At 39.5% G+C, this 27,890-nt stretch overlaps 2 protein-coding genes across 3 annotated transcripts; one reads left to right on the top strand and one right to left on the bottom strand.

Moving 5' to 3' along the window:
• Positions 1–736: 736 nt before the first annotated feature.
• Positions 737–12,234, bottom strand: PAK1IP1 (PAK1 interacting protein 1). 2 transcript variants are annotated; one of them, XM_045841652.1, is made up of 10 exons: positions 12,079–12,234; positions 8,969–9,134; positions 5,462–5,582; positions 5,312–5,386; positions 4,833–4,885; positions 4,315–4,460; positions 4,121–4,218; positions 2,383–2,482; positions 1,544–1,667; positions 737–1,391 (listed from the first exon to the last, which is right to left on the bottom strand). In XM_045841652.1, exons 1-10 carry the CDS (start codon positions 12,160–12,162, stop codon positions 1,174–1,176), a joined length of 1,185 nt encoding a protein of 394 aa, XP_045697608.1. In that variant the 5' UTR covers positions 12,163–12,234; the 3' UTR covers positions 737–1,173. The 2 variants fall into 2 exon arrangements, with proteins under 2 accessions (XP_045697608.1, XP_045697609.1); XM_045841653.1 differs by having other exon boundaries at positions 8,969–9,131.
• A 5,840-nt stretch (positions 12,235–18,074) lies between these two features.
• Positions 18,075–25,777, top strand: CUNH6orf52 (chromosome unknown C6orf52 homolog). Its single transcript, XM_045841654.1, has 4 exons — positions 18,075–18,271; positions 18,505–18,685; positions 22,321–22,366; positions 25,478–25,777. The coding sequence occupies exons 1-4, from the start codon at positions 18,201–18,203 to the stop codon at positions 25,633–25,635; spliced, it is 456 nt and encodes a 151-aa protein (XP_045697610.1). The 5' UTR covers positions 18,075–18,200; the 3' UTR covers positions 25,636–25,777.
• Positions 25,778–27,890: the final 2,113 nt, after the last annotated feature.

Here is a 27,890-nt window from a genome sequence, read left to right as displayed (position 1 = left end):
TGCCCTGGTTGGTGCAGCTCAGTTGGCTGGAGTGTGGTACCATAACCAAAAGGTTGCAGGTCAATTCCCAGTTGGGGCACATGCCTAAGTTGCAGTTTTGATCCTCAGCCTGGGTCTGGATGACCTCTGGTCAGATCAGACAGGAGGCAACCAATCGATGCTTCTCTCTCGCATCAGTATTTCCCTCTCGCCCTTCCTCTTTCTAAAAGCAATTAAGAGGGTGTCCTCTGGTGAGGATTTTTTAAAAAAAGTGATTCCCAAAGTTAAACTTGATGATGTGTCCATGTAGGTTCATCCTCAGTAAAAAACGTGCTATTCTTGCTATTCTTATGAGTGATGCTGATAATGGCAGGGGCTACAGGGGCACTGGAAAGTCTCTGTATCTTCTTCTCAATTTTATAACCCCAGAACTACTCTTAAGAAAATAGTCTCAAAAACAAAACAAAACACAAACCTACCTTCATCCTTGTTTACAGGCCTGAAATAAGTTAACAAAGAGGTGCAATGGAACATCAGCACACGATTTGGTTCATTTCCTAAATGAGTCCCTCCTCTGAAGAGAGTGGCATTTCCAGTGTCCAACTGTCAGATATTTGATTTTGCCCAATCAGGAGGGATGAAACATGGACCCACCTAAGTAAAACCTATAAATCCTCTAGATCAAATCATCTTTTCAAAACATCCAGTAATCTATGAGGAAAGAAGGCAAGAAATGACGACAGTATAACCAACAGGCTGATTTTAAAACTACCTGTTAGATTAGCTACATGCATTTTTTAATGGCTTGAAATGGACAAAAAAAGAAATGCCATTTTCCATGACCTTAAACTCTCTTACTTACCTCTGGTAAAGACTGTGTTCAAGATTTTTTTGATTTTTGTATTACTTTGTATTACATTATTTTGAGAAAGACCTTTATTTGCTTTACACAAAAGTAAAAATTCTATTACACACTAACATAATATATATCATGATATATATCGCCTACTAAAAAGTTTTGCTACTGTTTAAAAACAAAAAAACAAAAACCAAAAGTGACTTAGTGATTTTTTTTAACTATACATTTTTTCCCAAAAGAGGAAATTCCTAGCTTTTACTTGGCAGAAAAAAATAGGTACATTTAAAAAGAATGATTCCATTTAAAAGGTTTTTTTTCTTAAGAGAAATTTGAATTCACTGAGTTATTCGTATTTTCTTCCTTTTTCTCTTCTTTTCCAATGTGTCTACCATTTTCTTCTTCTTGGGTGACACCAGGCCACTTCCTTTTGTTGGCTTCTTACTGACACCAGTTAAACCCCATTTCTTCATGCTAGGTTTCGACTGCCTTTCTTCTTCTAGCACAACATCGCCAGATTCCTTTGTGCTGCTTTTGGACTCTTCTTCTTTACTTACTAAAACACAAGACAGTGTATATAAGATTTTTTCTCCCCATTGAAAAAGAATCACAAGCTGACAATATAAAGTGAAGTTATCTGGGTCTCCACTTCAATAATTCAAGAGGTAACAGATTATTCAATTTTTTAAAACAACCAATTTCATTTACCTAGAGAAGGCTCTGCAGCTGGAGGAAGGCTTTCTTTCGGGTCTGTCACACTATCTAGCCACACTCCAAGACATGTCAGCCTGGCGTTAGTGTTCACTTCACAAAGTAAAGATGGGGGAACTTCCTAAAACAAGCAAGAAAAATTTGTAACAACATAGGGGAATTTTAAATAATTTTCTTTTTTCTATAATCAACTCCTTAACTTAAAACACTGTATTTTCTTTAGAATAAGATATGCTGTTTAGAAGAAATCTATTATCTTGATTTCTGATTGATTTGGCTATGTCCTTCACAGAGCCAATTTCTGACTACTCAGAAACTGTAAATTCACTAGGGAAAGGGACCGTGTCGTATTCATTTCTAGGTGTTAACAAAGTAAGCACTTAACACACCATATTCACAGGATAAACAAGACTGTCTAGGAGAGGGACACTATCAAAGGGAATTTAATATTCCAATTATCTGGTTCAAAACCAGTGTTGGTTCCACAGTTAATCAGGAATTTCCAATTTTTCTTTTTTTAAGTAATGGCAGTATTTTACCTAACAAAACATACAGAGAACATCAATATACAAAAAAGAAGAAAGTAGAACCTCTCTGAAAAAAAAAACAGGAGTTCTCGGATCCTGCCAGCTCAGATTCACCAATGCCAACCCAAGTCAGCTCTGTGGAATCCTAACCTTAAAATCATGAATATCAATCACACCTGAAAGACTTTTAAAGAGCTTGTTTCAAGATCTCTGACTATGACCCTTAAAGAATTCCATCTCACTTGACTCAAGGCAATACTGACAGTAAGACTGCATTACAGTGTACTGATACTGTGCTAAGACACTGACCTTGTCCTGTTTAAGCTTCCACATTTTGATGAAACCATCACTTGATGCTGTAACAATAACATGATGCTCTGGAATTCCAAAACTGAACATGTCTTTTACCCTATAATAGAAACATTAACACCATAAATGATCTCCCTGTCAAATAGCACTATATTGTAATAAGCTTCTATGCACACAGGCTCTTCGTTTTTCAGTAACTGCGCTTCACTTCCCATGAGTCAGTGTGTCATTTTTCAGGGTCTAAATTCTAAGATAAAACTATTACTTATATCTTTTAAAAAAGTTGAAAAAATGATGATGATGATATTATAATCAGGGTATCACAAAGGAAATAAAGGTACTTAAAACAAAGTCCCTCACCTCAAGAAAATACAAGTTGAGTATGGAAAGAAAAGACAAAAAGGTGAATCAAGGCTTCCTCTGATACATTAATTCCTCTCATTCCAATGCCACTGACCCTAGTCTAAGCTACTATCATTTTTGTTCTGAATTATGAAGCAGTATAATTGGTCTCTCTGCTTCCATTTTTGCCCCCAAACAATTTTTTAAATGTTAATCAAAACATGTTACTCCCAGGCTTAAAATTCTACAAAGCTAGGCTTTGCATCGGAATAACACAGGAAAGGAGGAAGTGACTAGGAATATTTAAGAAGCAAGACTGGCCATAAATTGACCACTGCTGAAGCTGGATGGTGGGTCTACAGGGGCTGCTTCCTTAAACTGATTTATCTGCCTTTAAATTTTTCCATAGTAAGAAATTAACACAATAGAATCTACAAAGGCATTTAATATAAAACCAAAACTTTTCACTACAGCCTATAAGGCAGTGCACCATTTGACTCACTTTAATCTATTAACACAAGTCTTCTGTTCCTGAAGTGCACCCAGCACTTTCCCCCTCAGAGCTATAGTGTGCCTAAAGTTCTCTCTTCTTTTTTAAGAACAGGTGCTTTTTTATCTCTGAGGTCCCACTCCCCCTTCCCTAATAATGTTAACTAGGTCTGTACAGTGATTGCAGTATTATGAGTGTTTACAGAGATTTCTTAAAACCTAACTTGTTTAGAAAATAACTAAAATTTACTTAAGACATGCAGCACGCAAATAAAACACATTCAAGTATAACTCTTTACATTTTCACCTTTTTCAAAATTATAGTGGAAAAAGCAGGGGCAAACTTAGACAGAACTGGATCTGAATCCCAGCTCTGTTGGCTAACAGTGGGGTCATCTTGGCAAAATCACTTAACTATGTAGTGAGACTTAGGGTGCACCCCTAGAAACACAGTGAGCAGTAAGAGGTAGCAGAGATTGGCACAAAACAGAAGTCTATAATGTCCTGTACTTCTTCTGGAGGAAAAGCAAATGTGGTAATAAAGGAGGGAGAAGCAGACAACGAGAATAAAGTAAAAGGCAAGAGTGGTCAGAAGCAAAGCTGAAGACTGTTTTATTTTTCCCCCATTCAAATACGGTTCACTTCAGGCCCCAAGACTGATGAAATTATTGAAACTGTATTTTGTGCACATGACTAGTCTTGACGACAACTTGGCCACTTTTGCACTTACTAAGGTCAAGGTCTTTTCATCGTTCACTTAGACTCCAGACATCATATATATGTGGGTGTCTATCTCTGCCAACTGTTCATAAAAACATATAGCCTGCTGTGTCTAACTACTGCACATGACATTTGAGACTGTACCCATATACATAATGAACTGGTAAAACAAACATACAAAAAATACCTGTTTTCATGAGCTTTAAATTCACAGAGACACATTAATGAATCAGTATCAAAAAACCTTACAACTTCTTCATCTCCACCCACTGCAAGGACAGACTCCTGAGAGACAGAAAAAGAATGAGTAATCCAGAATGTCAAACAATTCCTACCATCATATACACACTAAATTTACATCACTCATTTCTGATCACTTACAGAAAGAAATGTAACAGAAGACACTCTCTTTTCATTTGTGATAGTGCCAGTAACAGATGCTGTGTCAAGACGATAGACATCTATTTTATTTAGTATGACAACTATATATTTCTCTCCTTTTGGGGACCATTCCACTATGTGAGCATCTGTAAGTTAAACAAAATCTTTCACTTCATAAATAAAAAATAATCAGAATACTAAAAATAGCAAATATTTATACTTCACACTTTCACATCTATTATCCTAACTGAATACTCAACAACAAACATAATACATATTTTGCAAGTTCAATTTCAGACAATAAACTGGGTTCAAAGAATCACTTAAGATTATAGGGCTAGTCAGTGGTACAGCCATAAGAATTCCAATCTAACACGAAAGAAGAAAGTAACCCAAAGCATTTGCCTTCAGATGTACCACCATCATGCAGGCAAATAAATGTGTGCATGCAGGCATGTGTGTGTATATTCATATTCTACCAAATTGTCGTAAAACACATTCCAAACAAAAATACTCACTTTGTTTTATATTTTTTATGAATGCTGATCTTCCTTCCACAAGATTCCATGTTCTATAAAACAAGAAGCTCACTTATGGCACAGTCACGAACTTTTACGAGGCTTTAAGGTTAGCATACTCACTCAAATGTCAATTTACTAAATATGTGGCTATTCAGAAGAACTGCTGTCTCTCCTAGAGCAGCAGCTAAAATATTGATTCTCAAGATTAACTTGTTAAAGGGGTATTCCCACTTCCCTTTAATACATTTAATGTATTTTCAAAAGGTTTCACATCATAAAACACTTTACAGTTCACAATGACTGAAAACTATTGTGTATGTTTCCATACAAAGCTTGTCATTTTTTTCCTACCATTACAAAAAGGTTCCCTAGCTTTTGACCTTTCCTTGTATCATAGTATTATAGTGGGTTCCTGCTGTACTCGAAGAAGAAAAATCACAACTGAAGTAAAGATGCTATTGAGCATTATGACTTACCTTAATGTCTTATCTGTACCCACAGACAGAGCCAACTTGCCAGATGGGTGAATAGAAAGAAAGGTCACATGCCCCCTAAAAGGAAATCAACAATTAGCCCCCAAATTGACTAGCACCTGGAGACTGCCAACGAGAAAGGGCAAGACTCACTTGTGCGCCTTAATCGACTTCAGGCACTCCCATTTCTTTGCATCCCAGACACAAATGAGCCCATCTTCCGCCCCACTAATTAAGTGCCTGTTGCCATGGAATTTCAGGCAAGTTATTGTGCCTGTGGAAAAACAAAACAGGCAAAATTAATATTCAAAATTATTATTCTGAACGCAAATACCATTTCTGGTTTGAATGAGATGCTGTGATAACTAAAACATCAAATGTAAGTATTACTGAATTGAACCTTAAAACTTAGGTGGAAAAAATAACCTTTTAATATAGTTTTAAGCCTATTCATGGATTTTCAGCAGTTTCTCTAGTTTTAGATATATATTTGACCTGACCAGTTTATTTTCTTGCTCTACATTCCCATAATCACATAAATAGGAGAGAGCTGGTAAGACTGAAAAGTCAAACAAAACTAACCAGCTAACAGCTCACCTGGGATAACAAACTGAAATGTACAGCCATACATTCTAAACAGTTAGCTACCCAATCACCCACATTCCAGAGATGGGTTTTTTTTTTAATCCTCACCAACAGTATGTTTATTGATTTTAGAGCCAAGAAGGGTGAGAGAGAGACATCAATGTGAGAGAAATACTGATTGGTTGCCTCCTGCACATGACCTGACTTGGAATCAAATCTGCAACCTTTTGGTGCATGGGACAATGTTCCAACCAACTGAGCCTTTAGGCCAGAGCCCAGAGCTATTTTTAATTCAACTTCTACACAATTCTCATCTACCATCCTAAGAACTTAACATGTTCAACTTTTCCACTATGCCCTCTCTCCTTCTCATAGTTCAAGTATTAAAAGGCTGAAGGGAGGTGAGTTGGGAAGAACCCAGCATTCCTCTAGCTCCTAAAAGCAGTCCATGCCATTATACATTTACCCTCAAGGAAAATTCCCTGGCCTTTGAAGGTGTCAGCCAGCTTCACTGCCCTGCAGCAAAACACTGCTTGCAGGCCGAATCTGGCTGGTGCACTGTTTTTGTAAGTGCACTTTTATCTGAACACAGCCTTACTCATTCAGTTACAAGACACCCGTGGCTGCTTTGACAATACAATGGCAGATGTGAATAAATCCTAGCAGAGACCATATGGCCACAAAACCTAAATATGTATTTACAATACATTTACAAAATGACAATTTTGTCATTTATGGAATAAGACTGTGGACCCCTGGGTTTACTAATGTTCATCTGCACACCTCCTCGTCAACCCTGTAAAGACATTTGCCCTTTATATTGAAAGAGCTAAAGAGCTTTGATGAGTCTGTACCAGCCCCTGATTCCTGTACTAAGACTATATGGGCTAACATACCAGCTTTCCTTCAAAGTGGGAGGCTTTAGCTATCTTTGCTCATGTTTTCCTGTTTCCCTACTATCCTATTTCTTACCCTGGATATTTTCCTTTCCCATATCTTCCATTCCTGCCCATGGCTCCATCTGCTCCCTAGGAAAGAGCTTATCTAGACAACTGATGGAAAACCAGAATTTATATGAGGAATGAAGTAAATCAAGGGCCCTACTTCATTCATTCCCCCATCCAAACTCTTACTGTAAGTCCTTTTCTTACTGTTGAACACCTGTATCAATGGGTTTGGACAGACTAGTTTTGTTTCAATTATTTCTTCCAAGCCTTAGAAAGAGAGGCGCTTTCTCATACAAACTGGGATTGGAAGACACAGGAAAAGAAATGTTTGTTGCAATGACTCAAAGCCTAGCTTCTGTCAAAACAAACAAACAAACAAACAAACAAACAAAAACAAGATACTTTTCAAAACAGTAAAGGACCATCTAATATGACAGAATTGATCACTTCTAATTTACTGCTAGACACCAATGCTTGAGGTGGAACTTTTGAAATATATGAAGACAGGATAGGAAAAACAAGTACCTGTCTTACCCACCTTTAATTGCAGGCAAACAACTTCCATGGCTGAGATTCCCTAAACTAAGTACATATCTAATTGCTCCTACTAACTTAAGTTCTTCCTTTCCAATTTTCCCTCTTCTCAGATACATGTTAAACCCCTCAATCTTTGTCTCCTGGGAAAATGCAATGAAAGTAACATATAATTTTCAATACTGAGGAAAAAAGACAAAACTACTGTTCAGTCTATTTCTTGATCCTGCCACTATACTGGACAATGTACCATCTGTGTGGAGAATCACTACTGACTTGAGAATCACTATTTCTTGGCTTCCTCAACTCTAGTGACCTTTGCCTCCTCTGTATTTTAGTCCCTCACACCCACGACACAGATACTGTTACCATCCAGAGCTGTTCCACATCAGAACTCTTGAACTCTAAGGTTTCTGACCCAACCTCACATCTTGCCAGCGCTTTCATGACTACCATTAATCATACTCCACCTGCTTGCTTATTTCAGAGATCTACAGACCTTAACAACCCATTTTTCTGTAGGCCAAAAACCTATTCTTTCACCAAAATTCTAATTCCCCTCTAATTCAATCCCTCCACACAAACCAAATTAACCTTCCTTGCTCTGTAGAATGTCTATAGCTTACTGCAAACCGATGTTACCAAATCCACAGCCTCCAAATTCAACTGGGCGGCTCTCATCAGTCCTTTTGCTTGTTGTTAGTCAGCATCTCTTTCATATCTTAACTGCCAGCACACTCCTCAAACCTTGACCACTCTCTCCTTCCCATTCAATCCCTAATCTCCTTCTCTCAAGGACCACCAGGATCTGGCCCCATCTACTTCTCCAGCCACCTCAACCTTCATTTTACCCTTCTCGTAACACTGACCTGCTTACAGTTCCAGTTCCATTGTTTTTAACCTGGGGCAAGTCATGTAATATCGTTGAACTACGGTTTCTCTTCCATAAACTGAAAATACAAGTGTACCTTTTTGGCACTACTGGTACATGATACTCCTTCAGTAAAGGCAGCTGTCAACATGATGTTGCTGCTTGTACTCCTCATGCTACCTGCTCTCCCTGGAATGCCCTCTCCCTCTTCGCAAACTTCACTTGGCTAACAGATGCTATTTCTTTTCCGATTTTAAAGATTTTACTTACTTTTAGAAGAGAGGGGAAGGGAGGGAAAATGAGAGGCAGAAAAACATCACTGTGCAGTTGCCTCTCATGTATCTCCTACCAGGAACCTGGCCCACAACCTAGGCACATGTCCTGAGTGGAAATCGAACAGATGACTCTTCAGTTTGCTGGCCAGCACTCAATCCATTGAGCCATACCACCCAGGGCTAGTATTTCTCTTTCAAGGTAATTCAGATGTCATTTTAAGAAAGTTTTCAGTGAATATTCATTTCCTCCCCTTTCCCTCCAGACCGAGTTAAGTGTTTCCCTTGTCTTCCAATACAAATTGTGAACACCTTAAGAACAAAGAACAATATGTTTTTCTCATTTTTGTATTTCCTAGCACAGAATCTGGTTACTGAACTGTGCAACTGAAGTCAAATTATAAAGTAGTGATACCTCAACATTATTATCCGAAAGGATATAATTTCTTACCATTGTGATGCACCAGAGCTCCATGGTCTACCTTCTTTTTCATATCATAAATATGAATTGTTTCATCTTTGCTCCCAGTGACTACAAAACGACTATTTATAGCTACCGCTGACAAGCAGGCCGTGTGGGCATGGTGAGTGAAGTCAGCCACAGGAGTCCATTTCTGCTGAAGAGTAAACCACATAATGAATATCACAACCATGTCATAGTTCTCCAGAAACAGATAAATGGTTTCACGTGCCATGAAAACTATCAGTGGATCTTACAAACGAAGAAAAAACTATCCTGTGATATGTAGATTAAAACAAACAAGGAACAGATAACTATAATGACAAGTCCTATAAAGGAAAATAAACAGGATTAGTAGTACGTATCCATTATACCAACATAAGTCCAAGAGATTGGCTAATGATGAAGTTTCAAGAATTCTACATTCACTGATATGTAACTTTCATATTGGAGAAGTGTGACTGGTTGAGTGCAAAGAACGGATGCACACACACCTCTCAATTTGAAGGACATGCATCAAAAAGTATTAGTAAAACAAACAAACCAAAGAAGAAAACACCCACCTGATTTCTTTGAACATACTTATAATGTGTTATTGTAAATTAATTCTTAAGTAACTACAGCAAGAGATAGTGCTTCTGTCAATAAAAACCCAGGGAACCTCTTTTCAGTAAAGACACAACATTCCTTGGGGGGCTACTATGGCCCTAAGTGAATATTACAGAAGGAATGTTGGTTATGTGGGCTACTGTCTGTCCAGGTGTAGAAGCAGTACTGGTTAATGGTTAAGAGCTTCAAGTGTCAGAGACACCGGGGATTTGAGTCCCAGGTCTACCAAATTTTAGCTTATGGCCATGAGTAGGTCACTTGACATATCTCAATGTCTGTTGGGAACCGCCCTGACTGGTATCAGAGGCTGAAACCCCCGCCTAGCTAAAGCTAAGGGAACGCCCTTGGAACCGTGAGCCAGCAAGGAGACAAAAGCTTATCTTCCTGGCAGGAATGCTGCTTCCTGCTTTATTCATAACTGAACCCCCAAAAGCTTGGTCGGTTAGCCAAAGACGGGTAAGATTCCCCACGGGGGGAACGACCTAAGCCAGGCACGATCACTTTTGGGAGGCCCCCCAAAAGAAGGACTTGGGGGGGCTGCAGCAAAAGGGGGTGATGGACCCTCGCTCCTCGGCTTTGACATAGCCTGAGTTCTCAGCGTCTGGGAGAAAATCTCCTTATCTCTTGGTTACCTAGTTCCCTTGCTCCACCTAAGCCTAAAACAATGACAGGGTGGTACAGCTCGGTACTGAGAAGTGCGGATTTCCCGGGGTGATCAGGCCTAAGAAAGAATATGTAAATTACTGTGAAACCTTCTTTGTTTAGAATGCTCTCAGTTGAATGAGAAGGGTCTTAGGAGGAAGTTATTTTGTTCCTCAGTCTTACAGCTCTTTGACCCCCAACTCAATAGACAGGCAGAGTTCTTTGTTTTCTATAGTTCCTTACTTCCCCTAATGAGTACTGTACTTTACCTGAATTATTATGCAAAATGAGCCCAATAAAAGCAGGTATGGACAGTAAATCAGCGCGCTCCCCCACTAGGGGGGGTGGCCATTCTGTCCCTACTTCCCCACAGAAACTAGTCTGTCTCTGTGCATGTGGTGTTTTTTCTCGCGTGTTTATCGTCGAGCCATCCACAGCGTTCCGTGGTCACTGCTGGCCGGTGACCCACGTGCAACAAATGTCAGGTTCCTCATCTCTAACATGAGTATAACTGTATCTGCCTCAGAGGACTGATGTGAGTCTACATGTATCTGGAACGTGACAAACAACATTATTATTAAGGAAACACAATTAGTAGCATCATCTTCAAATATTTAAAACATATCACCTTTCAACCAAAGACAGATTAATAAACAGAGAAGAAAATAAACAAAAGCAAATAATCAAAACATACGCCACTAATTTTCTGGTTAATTCAAGACTGATGCCTTGATTTCTCCATTAAGAAACACTCAATGTGCCCTGGCTGGTGTGGCTCAGTGGATTCAGTGCCAGCCTGCAAACCAAAGGGCCCCCAGTAGAGGGTATGAGAGGCAACCACACATTGATGTCTGTCTCCAGCTCTTCCTTTCTCCCTCCCTTCCCCTCTCTCTAAAAGTAAATCTTAAAAGAAAAAAGATTGCTTTGCTTAAAAAAAAAAAAAAAGAAAGAACCTCATGAAACAGGTTTCTAGGAGATACCTAGGATTGCTAAGGTTAAAAAAAAAAAATAGTCCTGAACCATCCTATTTTTAGTCCTGAGAATATGCTGTTTGACTATAGGCAATTTACTTTTTTACTCATACATCTCATAAAATACTTATATTTTGTTGTAATTTCTCTCCATGCATTTGTCTTCCAGTCCTCGCCCCCTTATGCCTGGAAGATACCTAGCACAGGATCCACACCCTTGGCTTCTTTCCACCTTCGTTGCCTTAATGGCCCCACAGTAAGGATCCAATAATGAGCTGGTGTCATCTTGAACCATCTCTAATATTTTGTAAAACTCCAGGACAGAAACTCAGTGAAAGAGCAAACATCTAAACTGGCAGTCAATTTATGGGAGCAACACTTAAATACATAACCTACAACTCATTTGCTCCTTCACAGAAATGCCATCTTCCTTTGTGCACCGTAGTCATAAACGTGCCCGTAGTCATGACAGGCATTATCTCGTTTCATGAATTGCCTACTCCATGTTTTTGTTTAATTTTATTTATTTTTAGAGGAGAAGGGAAAAAGAGATGGAAACATCAATGTGTGGTTGCCTCCGGCGCGCCCCCTCCTGGGGACCTGGCCAACAACCTAGGAATGTGCCCTGAGTGGGAATCGACGGATACTCTGGTTCACAGACCAGCACTCAATCCATTGAGCCACACCAGTCAGGGCTGCCTGCTCTATGCATTAAAGAGCTAACTTATACTTAAGTTTCATGAATTTGATCTGTCAATTAATCTCTAAGAAATCACAGGGTGTATTCACTTCTGGTTTTATGTTTACCCTAGCCGTGCAGGGACTAGGCCTGACCTTCCCCCGTCCGCACCTCCGGCGGTCCCAAGAATCGGCTCTTACCTCGTGGCCGCCGCTTGCCTTGCGCTCCCGGTGCACAGCGAACCCAAAAAGGACCTGTTCGTAGCAACCAGCGACCAGCTCCATTCAGTAGTACACGTGCCTCTTTTAGCAAGCCGCGCTCAGCGTGAGGGGCGGAGACTAAAACGGATGCAAGCAGAAGAGGGTCCTTCCTCCATTGGCGCTTAAATAGACGTCATGCCACAGGACTGCCTTTTAGGAGCCTGCATCAGCGGAAACGGTTTCAGGGCTTGAAATCACGCACAGTTTTCAAGCGGAGAATAAGGAAGGAGACCATATGAGGAGGTTCTCATTGCTATGAAAAAAAATGGGGATGAGCAGGCATAGTCTAGGAAGCCTGGAGTTAGGCTCGCCTAAGGAGGTGGGCGGGACTTCCTCGCGGAAGCCCCTCATTTCAGTGACCTCTAAGGAGGGAGCGAGCCAGCTTCCGGCGTGGGGGGCGGGGGCGGGGCCCCTGGCGGCGTTCAGATGTTGGATTTTTGGGGACTGTTTGTTGCGGGGTCTGACACCCGGTAAAGTTGGGTTTCCTTTTTGTGCAGCAAACAGTGGAATGAACCTGTTTTTCTCACATTGTCTGGTGGCGGGGCATTGAGAACGTGGGATTTGGCGTTCGCGGATACCAGAGCAGGTGGTCCAGAAAGTTCGTTCGCTTCCTGTTTTCCGGCCTGCTCAGGCCAGGTAATCCCGCCCTGGCTGCCTTTCCTTCCAGCTTGGTTCACTTTTCTAACGCTAGGATCCAGTTGGCCAGCGGAGGAAGAAAGGCGCAACCATATTTTATGAGCATTCCAGAAGATCTCTTTCACTACTTGCCCAGCTTAAGTGCGAGGTCAAATGTTAATAAAAGCAAAATGGCTTTAATTGACATTTAAAATTTTTCATGAGGTCTGGAGATTCACGAATGTGTTAAAATGACATCTTCGCACAAATTTACCACGGAGTAAATCTTGCAATGTGTAATTCGTCACATAAACGCCACACCAGGTCCATTTTTCAACCACAAGGTAGTAGATGCATTCTTTAAGGTCTATTCTTCAAACCCCGCTTAGTGCTAATTCTGTAGCACACCTCTTTGTTTCCAAGAAATTTGTTCTCTGGTGTTTTGTTGGTAGGTTATTTGTGCTTAACAAATACGTTTTGTTTTACTTGATGCTGGGTGTTACACAAATGATTTCACTTTGGTTGCTTTGGTGTCATAGTACAAGGAACACCTTGTCTTCTCCACACTTTGGCGATTCCACATGTAAACACTCCGCTGGCACCGAAATGTAGTTAATTCTCAGTCTCTGGAAAATCAGCGTAGGCCTGTTTTATACTAACTCCTTTGCCTTGTGCTAATTACCTTACAATGTTACAGAAAGTCAAATTACCATTTTAATTATTTCCTATTTACTGTTTAACTGTTATCTCCAAAGAACCACTAAGGTCAGGAATGTGAAATGCTTGAGTGGGTGTCCCTTGGGCATGCGACAAAGAATGAGTAAGCAGGGCATTTCTTTGAAGTCTCTTTTTTTAAAAAAAGGGTCTTTTTGCATTTTACTCTGTGATCCACCTGTTTAATGTGAAAGTAATTTTCTCTCATCCAAAAAGAAAACAAACTTTGAATAAAATTGTTTGAAAATCCTTGTTTTGTATATTCTGTTGCTTCTGGAATGCCCCTGGTACCCTGTCTCATTACCCCAGGGAAATCTCAGCTGCTGTTTGTGAAGAGTTAGTACTCATTTAACATTTTTGAAAGTTAAAACTTTAACATATTACTATAACGGATAATTACTGTAATCAACATGTATTACCAGATAGTCACACTTTTACCTGTTTAATTATTGGACATTTTAGAGAAGAACCTTGTGGCTGGAAAAATTCTTTTGCTCCAATCTTTTAGAGTATAGCTGGTTCTGGAATGAAAACCATAGTGTAAGCAACATAAATATAACTCAAAGTGGTTTACTTTTTTTTTGTTTGTTTTTCCTGTCAGAAATTACTGGAACCAATAAAGATTAAATTCAACAAATTCACTGGATGACCTTAGCATGTAGTTTAGGTGTTTCTACTCCTAGGGAGTTAATGAATCCCCTGAAATTATATACACAATTGTGTATGCACATTTCTTTAAAAGATTTTGTTTATTTTTAGAGAGGGGAAGGGAGGAAGAGGAAGAGTAACATAAATGTGTGTTTGCCTCTCATGTGCCTCCCAATGGGGACCTGGCCCACAATTCAGGCATGGGCCCTAACTGGGAATCAAACCTGCAACCCTTTGGTTCACAGGCCAGCACTCAATCCACTGAGCCACACCAGCCAGGGCATGTATGTACATTTTTGCAGAAGAGCATTGATAAAATTTTGTTATATTTTCAAAAAGATTAGGGCCTCATTAAAGTTAAACTACACTAATAGAGCCTGTTATAAATGCTGAAATAGGTCCAGAAAAGGAATTCTTTGAAAACCACACAAGTAACAGTAGACCTAGTGCTGCTGCTGCTTTTTCTATTTCCTTGGATACATTCTCTTTAACAGAACAGTTTTTCATTGTCTAAAGAAAAACAATACAAAATTATATACCTGCTCAACTGGATTCAAACTGAACATACTTCCTGCTTCCTTTTCCAAACACAGAATATAAGAAGCTATTTAATCTCACTCTTGTGAAAACTGCAGTTGCCAAGAAACAACCACTGTTCACAGTTCATTAACACTAAAATACAACAGGGTTGTATTTTTGGTTTTGCTTTTAAATTACTGATTGAAAGCTTTTTATGTTTAAGTCATGCATTTATTTATTCATTCAACATATTTATTGAGTGCCTGGCTTTTGTTTGCTAAAGAAAAAACAGCCGGCTTATCTTTTTTGCGGGGTGGGGGGAGGCAGTGAGTAGGGGAGGTGGTGAAGTGGATATACTGGGCTAAAAGCAGGATACAGTGGAGAAAAAATCAGCCTTATTAGAAGTAGCATGTGAGTCTAATATTCCTGCCCAGCTATTCTTTCTCAATGTAACAGGTATCAAGTCTGTTAAATTTTAGGACTGCAGAGGTTGCATGTTGCTTATATTCCCTGAGGACTTTGGCCTCCTTTACACATAGAGCTGAGGGAAGCAGAGAGAGTGGGCTACTTCCCCTGGACACTGACCAGGGGCCTACCATGATATAAATTTGCTTCACCCCATTCATGGGACTAATCCAGGTGAAATATGAGGTTTGAATTTGAAGCTTTTAGAAAGCAAAACTATATTTGTGAACGCTTTCTTGTCACTCCTATCTACAAAACCCTTGAATGTTTATCTTCATCTCTGGAGCCTTGTTCATGGTCCTCTGTGCCTCAGCTCCTGCCATCTTTCTAGCTGTTCCGCCCGCCCTGTCCCCTACGTGGTTTTAACATGCTACATTGGCCTTTCCCTTCCTCAGCCTCCTTACGTAACCTTATTATCAATGATCAACTCCCACAATCCTTTCCAACTACTTCATCTCTCACCCATTCATAGCCCAAATTCTGATTTTGTTTTTACAAAAAAAAGTCCAAAAATAAGAGAAGGGGAAAAACTACACTATTAAAGTTTTACAAAAAAGGAAATCCTCAAGCTATGTTTTATTTGATGTCTAAGTTGTTATAGTACTTAATAATTCCGTTTAATTTCATATAACTTAAAACAATAGGGGCTTAAACAAGACATTTATTTCTTAAAAGAAATCTGGAGGTAGGCCAGTCTGGGGCTGGTACAGGGAGTTAGTCCGTAGTCATTGGGACACAGGCCTGTTTTCTCCATACAATCCTGTATTTGCATGCGTGACATATTCCTTGATACTATCTCATGCCGGGGTCCAGCCTCGGCGGGGTCTCAGGATCCCCGAAGGATGCACGGCACAGGCAAATGCACGAAGGATGCATGAAGCAAATGAAGTGAGACACCCGGTGGGGTGCCAGAGGACAGCCAGGCTTTTTGGGCTCGACTGACTCACCGAGAAAAATCAATATTTTTATTGGGGAGGTTATACAACATTCAATGCATAGTGTGATTGTTAAAACAGAAACAGTTACCACAGAAATAATTTCTAAAAACACAGAAGGTTTTACAGATCAATCATGTTAAACAAATAAATAACTGAAAAGTACAGGAGGTCCCACAGGTCAACCATATTAAACAAACATTGTTTTGACCAAGAGGGTCATTAATCAGATAGCCAACGAAGCTATATGGGTACAAACTTTCAGGTGCCAATTAGTAACTAGGTATCTATTAAGGTTCTAGGGATTGGTCTAAATTAAAAGGGTGCAAGGGGTGATTCATAGGTTATATAGAAATTAGCTATTGTCTGTTGAGGTTAGATTTGTCTCGGTTAGGTAACTGGTTTTTTTTTGCCTAGATTTATACATCTTGAGGGGACCATGTTTTGTGTTCGTTTTCATGTATTGAGATTATTATTTCCAACTAGAACTCCTTGCTTCTATACACTCCTGTCCAGGGTATGGGAGGGGTAGTGGCTCTAATAAATCTTAAGCTTTTGAGTGGCGACTCCTTAAGAAACATTCCTAGCAAGTTTCCTTCAGTGTTCTGGCAGATGGTCTGCCCATAGTTTAATTTTGTCCTTAACTTCCCAGGTGGGGGAAGCAGGCAGCATTAGGGTTGCTAGGGGTCTCTATTCTGTGGTCAGCAAGTCATTTTGTGCAGAATCAGAGGCATCGTACAGATTTTTTGTTATAACACACAGGTATCCCAAAATCCCCCCACCTATTGCTAGCAGGGACAGGCATACAGGAAGAGATAGACAGGAGATCCAGCCACAGTTGCCTCTGCTGTGCAGATGCGTCTCATCTGACCTGACTGTGTCAAAGGTCAGCTGTTGGTCGGCTCCTGACAATCTCATAGGCCAAGATAGGTGCAGAGTTATTTTGCCTCCAGCCATCATATCTGTAATCTCAGCACTAGGCTTGGGGAAAGGGTGGAGGACAAAAAGGCCTTCCAGCTAAGCAAACTCCTTACACAGTTTTACTCAATCTCTTTATAGTAGTTCTTTTTTACATCTTATTAGCCAGATTTTGGCCACCTGGCCACATCTCCCTGGGGGCGGGAAGCCAGGAAATGTAGTCTTTTAAAGAGGCCTGTTAATGCCCCTGAATTAATTCAGGTTTCTGTTATTAAGGAAGAAAAGGAAACAAAATCGGGTGGTACCCAGCAATATGTGTCACAGCTGCTAATCAATGACATCTCCCTTGAAGACATGGAGAAACCCACTACAATATAAGCTCCACTATATCACCAGTGCCAATCACCCTGCTTTGTGTCTAGTAGGGGCTCAGTAAATAATGGGTAAATGATTTAAACTCATGATTATTATTTTTCTTATTACAGGTACATACAGAATACATCAAGCACTTGAATAGTGGAATAATTCATTAACTTAAAGTGCATGGGAACTGGCTAGAAAGGCAGAATCGGAGGCTCCCCTCCAGATCTATTGAATCAGAACCTACATTTTAAACAACATGCGCAGGCAATGTGAATGTGCATTGAAGTTTGGGAAGCTTATTGTGCCCTTAAAAAATTACTGAACCACAGATTTTTTTTTCTTTTTCCTGTACTCGAATTAAGTTGTGTGTGTGTGTGAGTGAGATGTACCAGTTTTTCCCACCAGCAGGCTGGGATGATTTCAACATGTAAGAGATACTAAAAAAAAAAAAAGTCCACTATGTGCCAGTTCTGTTTACAGATAGCTGAACTGAGAAGGGAAGCATCAAACTGTGGTATTTGTCTTACATTAAAAGTGAATGTTATATAGGTGAGGTGGAGACTTCCCTGTCCTTCTCAGTTGCCCAACACAAACTTCCCTTCCATCCCCCTGGGTTCTGGCCCGCTTCACCAAGCCTGACAACTCAAAGCCAGGTGGTTTGCTGAAGTTCCTCCAGGTGACTCTTTGTACTCCTGCCCTGACCCAGGCCTTAACCACATTAACCTGAAAGTCAAACAGTTAATTGCCGAGCAGGAATTGCTGCTCTCTGAGGCAGTTGTGAGAGTTATTTGTCAGGTTGAGAGGTGTTAGCCCTGGAGCTGGAAATTCTGACTCAGGAGCAAAAACTGTGGATTCCTCATCTCATTTTATCGAGTTTCTGGTTAAATGGCGGGACAGGAGAGCTTTGCAGGTTTTGATGTAGCTCAACAAAATCATTATTACTGGTACTGGCAAAGGTGAGGTGCTTTTCCTATCCCAAATGAAAATGAAGGCCATTTGTGTTCTATTTCTTATATAATTTTTAGCAATTTACAAACCGTTGCTTTAAAAATTGGTGTCTTAAACAGTTAAAGCAGACATCATACTTGCTTTTAACTTCTAGGGAAGGAGAAAGGGCCCTGTGGTTTCGAATGATTCTGCTGCCTGGGTTGGTGATGTCATTCTTGTTGTCTCCCTCCCCTCTGCCTAGAGTGAAGCAGGAGTTCCAGCCCCACCGGGGTTACCCTTTTGACAACTGGTATGAGGAACAACAGCACAACTGTTATCCTCTTCCCGGCTACAGCTGTGGTTTTGCAGTGAATGGAAATGAATACAACCTTTCTGCATGTGGGACTTCTGGACACCCAACTGAAACTTCAGTTATGCCTGAGGTATCACCCTCTGAAATGAATCCTGTATTGTTTGTGTGCTCAACATGGAAACATCTTTTTCCTATCTTCACAACCTCCACATACTGCCATTCAGATTCCCACAGCCATGGCTTTTGCTCCCTGTTTTAATACCAGGGAGTAACAACTGATGATCTAAGAAATTTTGATTTACAAACGACCCTAAGTCCTCACTATCTTCCAAAAACAAAATAGGTTGATGAGGTCTTGTGCCTAAATTCTTGTTACTAAATTTTAGATTATCATCTTTCAGTAGATTTTACTCTTAAACACTTAAAATAAGACAGGAGGTTGGGTTTTTTTGTATTGTTTTGATACAATAGCAATGAATATTAATGAATATTAACTCACTTTTTAAAAGATACTTGACTATTTTGATTACTAAAGCAACCTTTTTCTGAAACCACACAAAGATGTATTAGAGTGAGGGAAAGCCTCCCCAGCTCACTATTCCACTTCCCCATCTCCTCCCCACTTAGAAGAAAACACTGTTTAAGTTGATCTTGTCCTCTAGATTTTCTCCCCTTGTAGTCTTGTTGCATCAGTGTGATTGGGCTTTATTTGTTTGGGGGAGCTGGGAGTGCCTTGGACAGGAATGGACTGTAGTACATATACTCTTTTGCTTCTTGCTTCTGCATGTAGCATCAGGAGAGCTACATGCATAGGTTGCATCAGGAGAGCTTTCTTTGAAAGCTGCCCATTTGGATATGCTGTGATTTTAGCTCATCCCTATTGACTGACATTTTAAATGTTCTCAGTGCCTTAACTTCAGGCACTTAACGTCTTCGCTTATCTCTAGTCATTTGAGTGGTTTTTGTTTGTGTGTTTGTTTGTTTTAGCTAAGAAAAATTTCTGAAAGTGGGAGATCTGGATTAAAGGATATAACATTTGAAATTTTAAAAAGCAGCTTACCAAAAAGCCTGCCTCAGTTTACACTTTCCACTGCTCTTGGTGTGGTTGCTTCTCCATTTTGTTTTGTTTGTTGTTCTGTGATTAGCCAATTGGACAAGTGTGGAAGGCATTTGCCTATTATTGAGGGCAAATATATTTTGCACACAATACCTTTTGACTTGGTTGATGTTTTTGCCTACTTTATGTTGTGTTGTGTGACCCTTTTTCTTGACTCTGTGAGATATTTACATATTAGGGAAATTAGCACTTTGCAGTCAAAGTGTTAACAGAGTTTTCTACACAGTTTGTTTCCTAATGTGCACAGTGACATTCTTTGCGATGGCCTTGGCTTTTACACCAGATTTGAATTTAACATTTAATCACTGTTTTAAAACGTTCATTTGCTTGATTTTTTCCCCCAACTTTTTCATTTTTCAAGTTCGTTTCAGGTGTGCTTCATAGTGAAAATATATTGTTAGACTTCTCAGCTTTTTCTCTTTTAAATCCAATTTGGGTTTTACCCTTTTAGCAGGTGCTTATTGCATCTTCTAAAAAAAATCTTTTGCTACATTGCCTGAGGTCTCAGCACATTTCTTTTGGTTTTAACCCTTTTTTGAGAAAGGGGAAGTGGTCTATCTGATGTCTAGTGATTACCTTTATATCTTTAAATAGAGAAGTATAGGTTTGAATGTATTAACCACTCCAGAAATGAAAGTATTTCTTTCTCCACTCATGAAAAATTAAGAAATTAACACTTTTTCTCTCTCTGCTACCCTTTCCCTCCTCTCATCTCCCCGTTTTCATTGACACATTTTGTTTTTTATTATTTCACCCTCTAGTCATTATTACTATAATAAGCAGTTTTTCATTCAAGAATTATAAATCTATTCTCTTTGGTTACCATACTTGTGCCACCTGCTTGCTCTCTTGGTAGGAGTTCCTGGTTATGAAGCTGGTCACAAAATTCAAGATGATAAAGCTCTTTATTGGGTCTTTTGACTCACACATCCTCACTTGAGTTTTCCCTAATAAAGTGTGCCCTCTATGAGATGTGATAGTTTCATTGCCCACTTCCCCCACAGTAGCACACCCATGTCCCTAGTCCTTGTCTCCCCAAGTTAAGGGGTTAGACTCTCCACTTTGACATTATGTCTTGGTTAAGTTTATAGGAAGTGGATATCTCCAGAATGATTCTCAGGTCTTTGGGGGTTCACCAGCACCACCTACCCAAACTACTTCTAACAGGAAAACCATTTATAGCTGTCCCATTCTTTAAGGACAAACAACCGCATACACTGCCCAGGTGAACCTCAGACGAGAGAGAATGCTCTGTCTCCAGACAGATTCCGCTCCACACACCCTTGTAATTTAGGATCCACATTTACCAGATCACACATTGCAAAGGAAAAAAATGTGAGGTTACTTACACATTGTATTAAAAGAAAGGTCTCATTTAAGCACAGGCTCTGGCTTCTTAGCCATTTCTAAATAGAAAAAAATACATCAGTGGTGTGATTAAGTTTATGGTAGCCAGATAATTTATTTTCCAAACCAGTACCTATTTCAGAGTGAAAGGGGGACATTCTTTTAGATGGATTGAAGAGAGGAGATAGTGGATCTTGGGCTTTCAATATAATCTCGTTCTTATCAGCAAGGGAAGCATAATTAAGGTCATTGGTGTCAAGAACTAACTCAGCCCTTTCTGGATTGGGTGGTTCCTTGAAACAGCTGTACAACCTAAACAAAGACAGGTTTCCAACAGGTGCCTATAAAGAGAAGTCTTAAAAATTTACAGCCCACTAGAGCCAACAGAGTTTGGATTAACCAACCAAGATTTATTTTGGCAGTGCTTCTGGAATTTAGTTCTCATTATGTTAGAGGAAAGTTAATTTTCGGTTTGCTTTTCTGTAACCTCTGCATTTCCTTAAGCACTTCCTATTCTGGTCCTTAACTGCACCATAGAGTTGGGATGTGATTAGAAGGCCATGAGGGGAATGTGCTCGGTGGAGCCTTTGCAGATTGTCATCTGGAAGGAAGGACAGAGCTCCAGGTAGAGAGTTGGACATCTAGTACATGGACTACGGAGTCTGGATTCAGGGTCCCTGGGGTCTGGTTACTATCCCAGGCTCTAGGATGCCAGTTAGCTCTCAGAAACTTCAGAGAGCCCTGAGTTCTTTGTCAGGCTTGCTGCTCCTTTGTGAGTTTTCTTCTGTTGACCCAGTTCACTAGTTTAATAATTGTAAAATTATATCATTTGAAGATTCTTCTAATTCAAGTTCAAAAATAAATTTGATCTAAGCTCTGGCTGGCATAGCTCAGTGGGTTGAGCGTGGGCTGCGAACCAAAGTGTCGCAGGTTCGATTCCCAGTCAGGGTACATGCCTGGGTTGCAGGCTATGACTCCCAGCAACCGCACATTGATATTTCTCTCTCTCTTTCTCCCTCCCTTCCCTCTCTAAAATAAATAAATAAATAAATAAAAATAAAATCTTAAAAAAAAAGATGTCTTTTACCTTAAAATTCTTAAAATAAATAAATAAAAATAAAATCTTAAAAAAAGATGTCTCTTACCTTAAAATTCTTAAAATAAATAAATAAATAAATTTGATCTAAAGGGTGTTTAGTGTTCTAGATATTTGGAGAGCTAGGTTTTTCGAAGAAATTATGTGTGACAGTAAATGTTTAAATACAATTATTTTTTCCTTAAAATACTGATTTTCATTGTAGGAAGCCACAGCTCTGGTGGAAAACCAAGATGAAGACCTACTAGAAGGTAACATAAAACTTGTGTTGCTAAAGCACAAGTAGTTAAAAACAAACCTAACCCAATTTCTAGGTTCCTCATTCACATAACTGCCTAGAAACTGAGAGATCCTACTGGAAAATGCCAACATAGTTGCCTAAGCCTTTCTCTTTAGTAATTCATCTAGTTTTTGCAAATTACTTCTGTGAGAACAGGTCTTTCTGAAGGACTGGGAGAAGGAAGCATTTCCAAAAAATAATAAGTTGATTTTTTTAAAGATCTCTTTCCTCCATAAGTTTAGACTTTAGGATTAATTATGTTTTAATTTTGATTTTTAAGGAGAAAAGCATGAGGCAATTGCTGTGGCCTTAACTTCCTAGCTTCCCTCAGGGTTATTCGTTCCTGGAGGACCCAACAGTTCTCCTCTGTAGTGCCAGGTGTTTCTTCATGTAGCTCTTGATCTGTTTTGAAAAGACCAAAATGTACCTGCTCAGAGAAGACCCCTGTTTCTGAACATGTCTTATTCAAGGAGGAGAAGAAAACATTTGTCTTCTTTTATTTATTTTAGGTTATGGGAAACAGAACTAAAAGTGAAATGCAGAGAACACTTTTGTCTGTTTCTTATCAACTGTCTTATCACATGCCCGTCTGGTCTCTTCCTCTACCCTCTCCCCATTCCCACAAGACAAACCAACCCACTGCCTTTGTGATTTTAGAAAACATGGGAGCATCCATTTTGTAGTCCCAGTAACCAATACAAGGTCTCCATGTTAGTTGGTGTCCAATGTTTAAATAGAATGAAACTGATGTTTAAAAGAAATCTTCAAATGCTATGGGGCAGTTCTACTTTTTAGTATTTTGATTGCAACGTGAATACTGTGTGCTCATTCCAGCTCTCAGGGGGATTTCATTCTGGTTAATGAGTGAGTCTGTCCTGGCTTTTACCAGTTCTTTAGATGGCCTATAAAAATGACAGAGGAAGGCATACTGTAAGATTGTGCTGGATCCAGACTGCCAGGGTGCAGATCTCTTTTATAAGCTCTGTAGTGCCAGACAAATTAACCTCCAGTGCACTGGCATCCCCACCTGTCAAATGGGGTTTAAAACCTACCTTAGACAAAGTGTGAGTACAATACCTATAAAGTGCTTTTGAGAGTTCTAACAGAGCCTGGCACAGAATAACCTCTCAAGTGTTAGCTATTCATTGATCTGGGCAGCTCTGTTTAGTAGAAATGTAATGTAAAACACAAATCCACCCACATAAGTGGTTTTAAATTTGTTAGTAGCCAAATTAAAAAAAAAAAGACATGAAAAATTAATTTAAATATTTTAAACTTAATCTAGTATATACAGAATATTATATCAACATGTAATCAATATAAAATTTAATGAGATTACAACTTTTAATGCCAATTTTTCAAAATGCAGTGTGTATTTATATCACATCTCAACGAGGCCTAGCCACACTTCAAGTACTCAAAAGCCACATGTGACTCGTGGCTACTGTATTGGACAGCATAGATCAAGAGAGCCCACAGGTTTAGGAAAGATGTAATTCATCTGTCTTTTATAGGCTACTATTACCCCAATGGCCAATATCACTGGAAGGGCCTAGATCATTAATCTGGGGTTCCTAGCTGACAATTTGTTTTCTAGGCCACAGGTTATAGGAGAGAGATGCTCATAAGCATGTGGTCCTGACATCTATCCCCCAACCAGAAACATGCAGAGTCAGAAGCTTTTAAGCAAATGACTGCCCGTGACAATGACAGAAAGGACTCTGGAACATGACTTTAGGAAAGAAAATTGTAGAAAGTTTGGGGGAAACTAGAAATATCTAATTTTATGACACCTTGCTCTCCAAGGGAAGATACTTCAAAAGGGATGAGAAGCTCTAAAGAACATGAATCAGATGAAAGAGTCACACATGACTCTAGTGAAGACAAATAAGTAGCTCATGAAACTTAGGGGTAGGGGCTATTCCATGATCTTGGTTCTAAAATGATAAAAATAGAAGGATATCATATTAGGAAGTTTGGGCTGCTCTAACAAAATACCACAGATTGGGCAGCTTGAACAACAGAAATTTCTCGTAGTTCTGGGCAGTGGAAAGTCCAATATTAGGTGCCAGCTGATTCGGTTTCTGGTGAGGGCTCTCTTCCCGGCTTACAGATGGCCACCTTTTCATATCTTCATGTAGTGGCGGGAGAGAGATCAGGAGCTCTGGGAGCTTTTAAAGGGCACTAATCACATGGAGCTAGGGCCCTGCCCTCATGATCTCATCTCACCCTAATTATCTCCCAAAGACCCCATCTCCAAATATCATCAAATCTGAAGTTAGGATTTCAACATATGAATTTTTTTAGAGGGGGCACAAATTGTTTATAACAGGCATATAAATAAATACAAATGAATAGCATGAATACATGTGAGTATTAGGAAGCAAATTATGGCCCTAAATGAGCTAAGGTTTACAAAACTTATAAAGGAAAACAGAAAGGACTTCTTCAGTTACATTCAATACAAGGAGAAAAAATAGAATATATTAAAAAAGTCAATGATGTTGGAAACCTGTTAGTTTGAATATCTTGATCTGATGCTTTCATGATAACATAACACTACCTTCTCATCACAGGGTTCTAGGATTCAGAGAAGGAAGGCCCAATTCCTTTCTTTTTCTATATTACTGGTAGTTGCTATATATAATTCATTCATATGTCAATCTGTTAACTAAGCAGATAAAATGGCATAGTTATTTTTTCAAAGTCCTGTCATGAACTTGGTCCTGGCTCACTGTTTGGCTCCATATCCACCCAAGTGCTTATGACAGAAACTCAGGAGTTATCTTCCATTCCCCACCTTTCTCCTTTACCCCAAAGTGACTCCATCTCCAAATAGTGTCTGTTGATTCAACCCATTTTCTCCTCAGTCACCATCTAGGTGCTCATTAAGTCTGGTAGTACTATTTCTTTTTTAGGTTCAATTTCTGTTTTCAAGTCTTATTGAAAGGAACCACAATTTAAAAATGTTAACATTGTCTTCAATATTTCCTCCTAATTTTTTATAAAAAAAACTGTAAGCCATTTCTAATATATATCCTGTCAAATTCTATTTTACCATATGCAATATTGGCTTCTACAGATCCCAATCTTCATTTGAATATTGAGGAATTAAACAAAGAGTTTATGATGAAAAGTGAAGAACTCTACGACTCCCTCATGAATTGCCACTGGCAGCCCCTGGATACAGTTCACTCTAAAATCCCAGATGAGTCCTCACAGAAGCCAGATGTTCATTAAGTTACCCAATTACCATATTAATTGTATCCTATTTTGCTTTTGTTTGTCAAAAAATTTCTCCCAGGAATACACTGGGTTCTGTATGTAAACACAAATATCTAGAACTTAAATATGATTGAAATGATAGAACATAATGTAAATAAACTTTATCAGCACACCCATTTCCAGAAGTGTGTTATCTTAGATAAGTGCCAGAAGAGGTTATGGTAGAACAAGCTGCACTTAAGACATTTGAAAATAGAGTTAATATGAGATGGGGCTGACCTGAACTGATCATGGCCTTACCTACCTACTCTGATGTGATTTGCTCCTTTCCTCTAATGTTAAATGTTCATGGAGAGAAATCCTATGCACAGAGATTCAAGGTTTCTTGTGTAGGAAATATAGTTAGAACTTGATGTATGATCTCTATCTCCTGACCCACGAGCTCTCTCGTGGTAGAACTGGACAGCAGAAAACAGTGGAGACTCGCTTATCTCATTTGAACAGAAAAATTTCTATGCATGGAAAATGTTTGCCTCTTTGCCTTCTTAGAAAGGAATTGGGCCCCCATAAAAGCCAGTTCTGAAATGTCAATGCATGTATTGACTATGCCCCTTATAAAATACGGTCTTTTTTTTTTTTTTTGGTTCTGAAGATAAACATGGTCCTATTTATTACTTTGTCAGAGATAGATACTTGAGTAATAGCCCTGGGGCTCATCTGAGTAACTTGAAGGCCTGAAGACTTGTTGCTTAAAGAGTTAATCAGACTCTCTCCCACTCTGCGAGTGGTTAAGACATACTAATCCTTGTCCCAACTAGGTTCAAAGAGCCAAATCCAATATCGAGAGCCAGGTGGTTGCAGCCCCTCTAAAGGAGCTTACAGTGCCTTGTAGCATAGGACAGAGTTTCTCAACTGTGGCATTACTGAAATTTTGGGCCAGACACTTCTTTGTTGTGGGGCTGTCTATGCATTGTCCCAACCTCTACCATTATGTGCCAGTAGCACTCCATACTCCAGATGTGACAACCAAAATGTTTCTAGACATTGCCAAATGTCCCCTTGTGACAAAAATCACCTCTGATTGAGAATCAGAGTATAGGGCAGTGACTCATCAGAATTGCCTGGAAGGCATGTTAAAGCTCATTTTCATGGCTACTACCACCAAAGTTTGACTCAATATGTTTGGGTGCAACCTGAAGACTTTCTTTTCCAAAAAGTTTCTAGGTAATGCTGATGCTGCTGGTGTAGGCACTACACTTTGAGAACCACTGTCACTGGGACATTCTCAACTGGTTCAGTTTAGCTCTATGTGGTAAAGAGACTGAGGTTCTCCTTTCATGTTCTCCACCCCAACACAAGATGTACAAGTCTCCAACTTCCTGTAGAGCCTTCATCTGTTTAGGTATCCAGTCCTAGAGCTATGTGTTTTGGGAACCAGCAACATGTCTGACCCTGGGGAATGACTCTTACATGATCTGAGCTATGTGTAGTGGTCCCATTTCTCTTGCTAGTGATTTGTTTACATAGAGGCATGACAAAATTCTGGCTCATGAGATGTGGGGAGTTTTCCTCACTTTTAAAAGGAGAAACAAAAGACAACTGCCTTCTCTTTATCTGAACATTAGGTTTAGGTGTGATGCCTGGCACTGTTGCGGCCATATTGTGACCATTAGGAAACAACCTGAAGGCAGTGCCTGAAGGATCCACTGGGAATGACAGTGAAGGAAGATGCAAAGAACCTGGATCCATGATATTTGGCATTCAAATGGCATTGAGTCTTTGAATTAGCCAATCCTGGAATCTCTCTACATCTGAACATATTATATAACACAATAATATATTTTCTTACTCTTTAACCCACTCTGAATTTTTGTGATTGTAGAAAAGCATCCTACCACGTGCGAAAAAGTTGTGTCTTTGAATCAAAAGGAGACCAGTTATTATGTCTAAAGCTGTGCTGTCTAATGTGGCAGCCCCATGTGGCTATTGAAATTTAAATTTTAACTAGTGAAAACTAAAGGTTCAGTTCCTCTGTTTCAGTAGCTACAGTTCAAGTGTTCAGGGGTTACTGCATTAAGAAGTGCAGATTACAGAACATTTCTGTCAATGCACAAAGATTTATTTTATAACACTGGTCTGGTAGGCAAGGGGTAGAGGTCTGATATGAAATTACAGCAGTGTTTTCTCAATCATTTTTTATTACAACCCCTTCAGGAGCCCTTTTATACATTTTCCCCCTAATCATCTGCCCCATGAAATTTTAATTCCAT

The sequence above is a fragment of the Phyllostomus hastatus genome, unplaced genomic scaffold (genome assembly GCF_019186645.2).
Source record: "Phyllostomus hastatus isolate PE091 unplaced genomic scaffold, TTU_PhHast_1.1 phas_contig_37, whole genome shotgun sequence".
Lineage (NCBI taxonomy): Eukaryota > Metazoa > Chordata > Mammalia > Chiroptera > Phyllostomidae > Phyllostomus > Phyllostomus hastatus.
The sequence above is the reverse complement of the archived record's forward strand: the minus strand, read 5'-3'. Positions and strand labels throughout refer to the sequence as shown.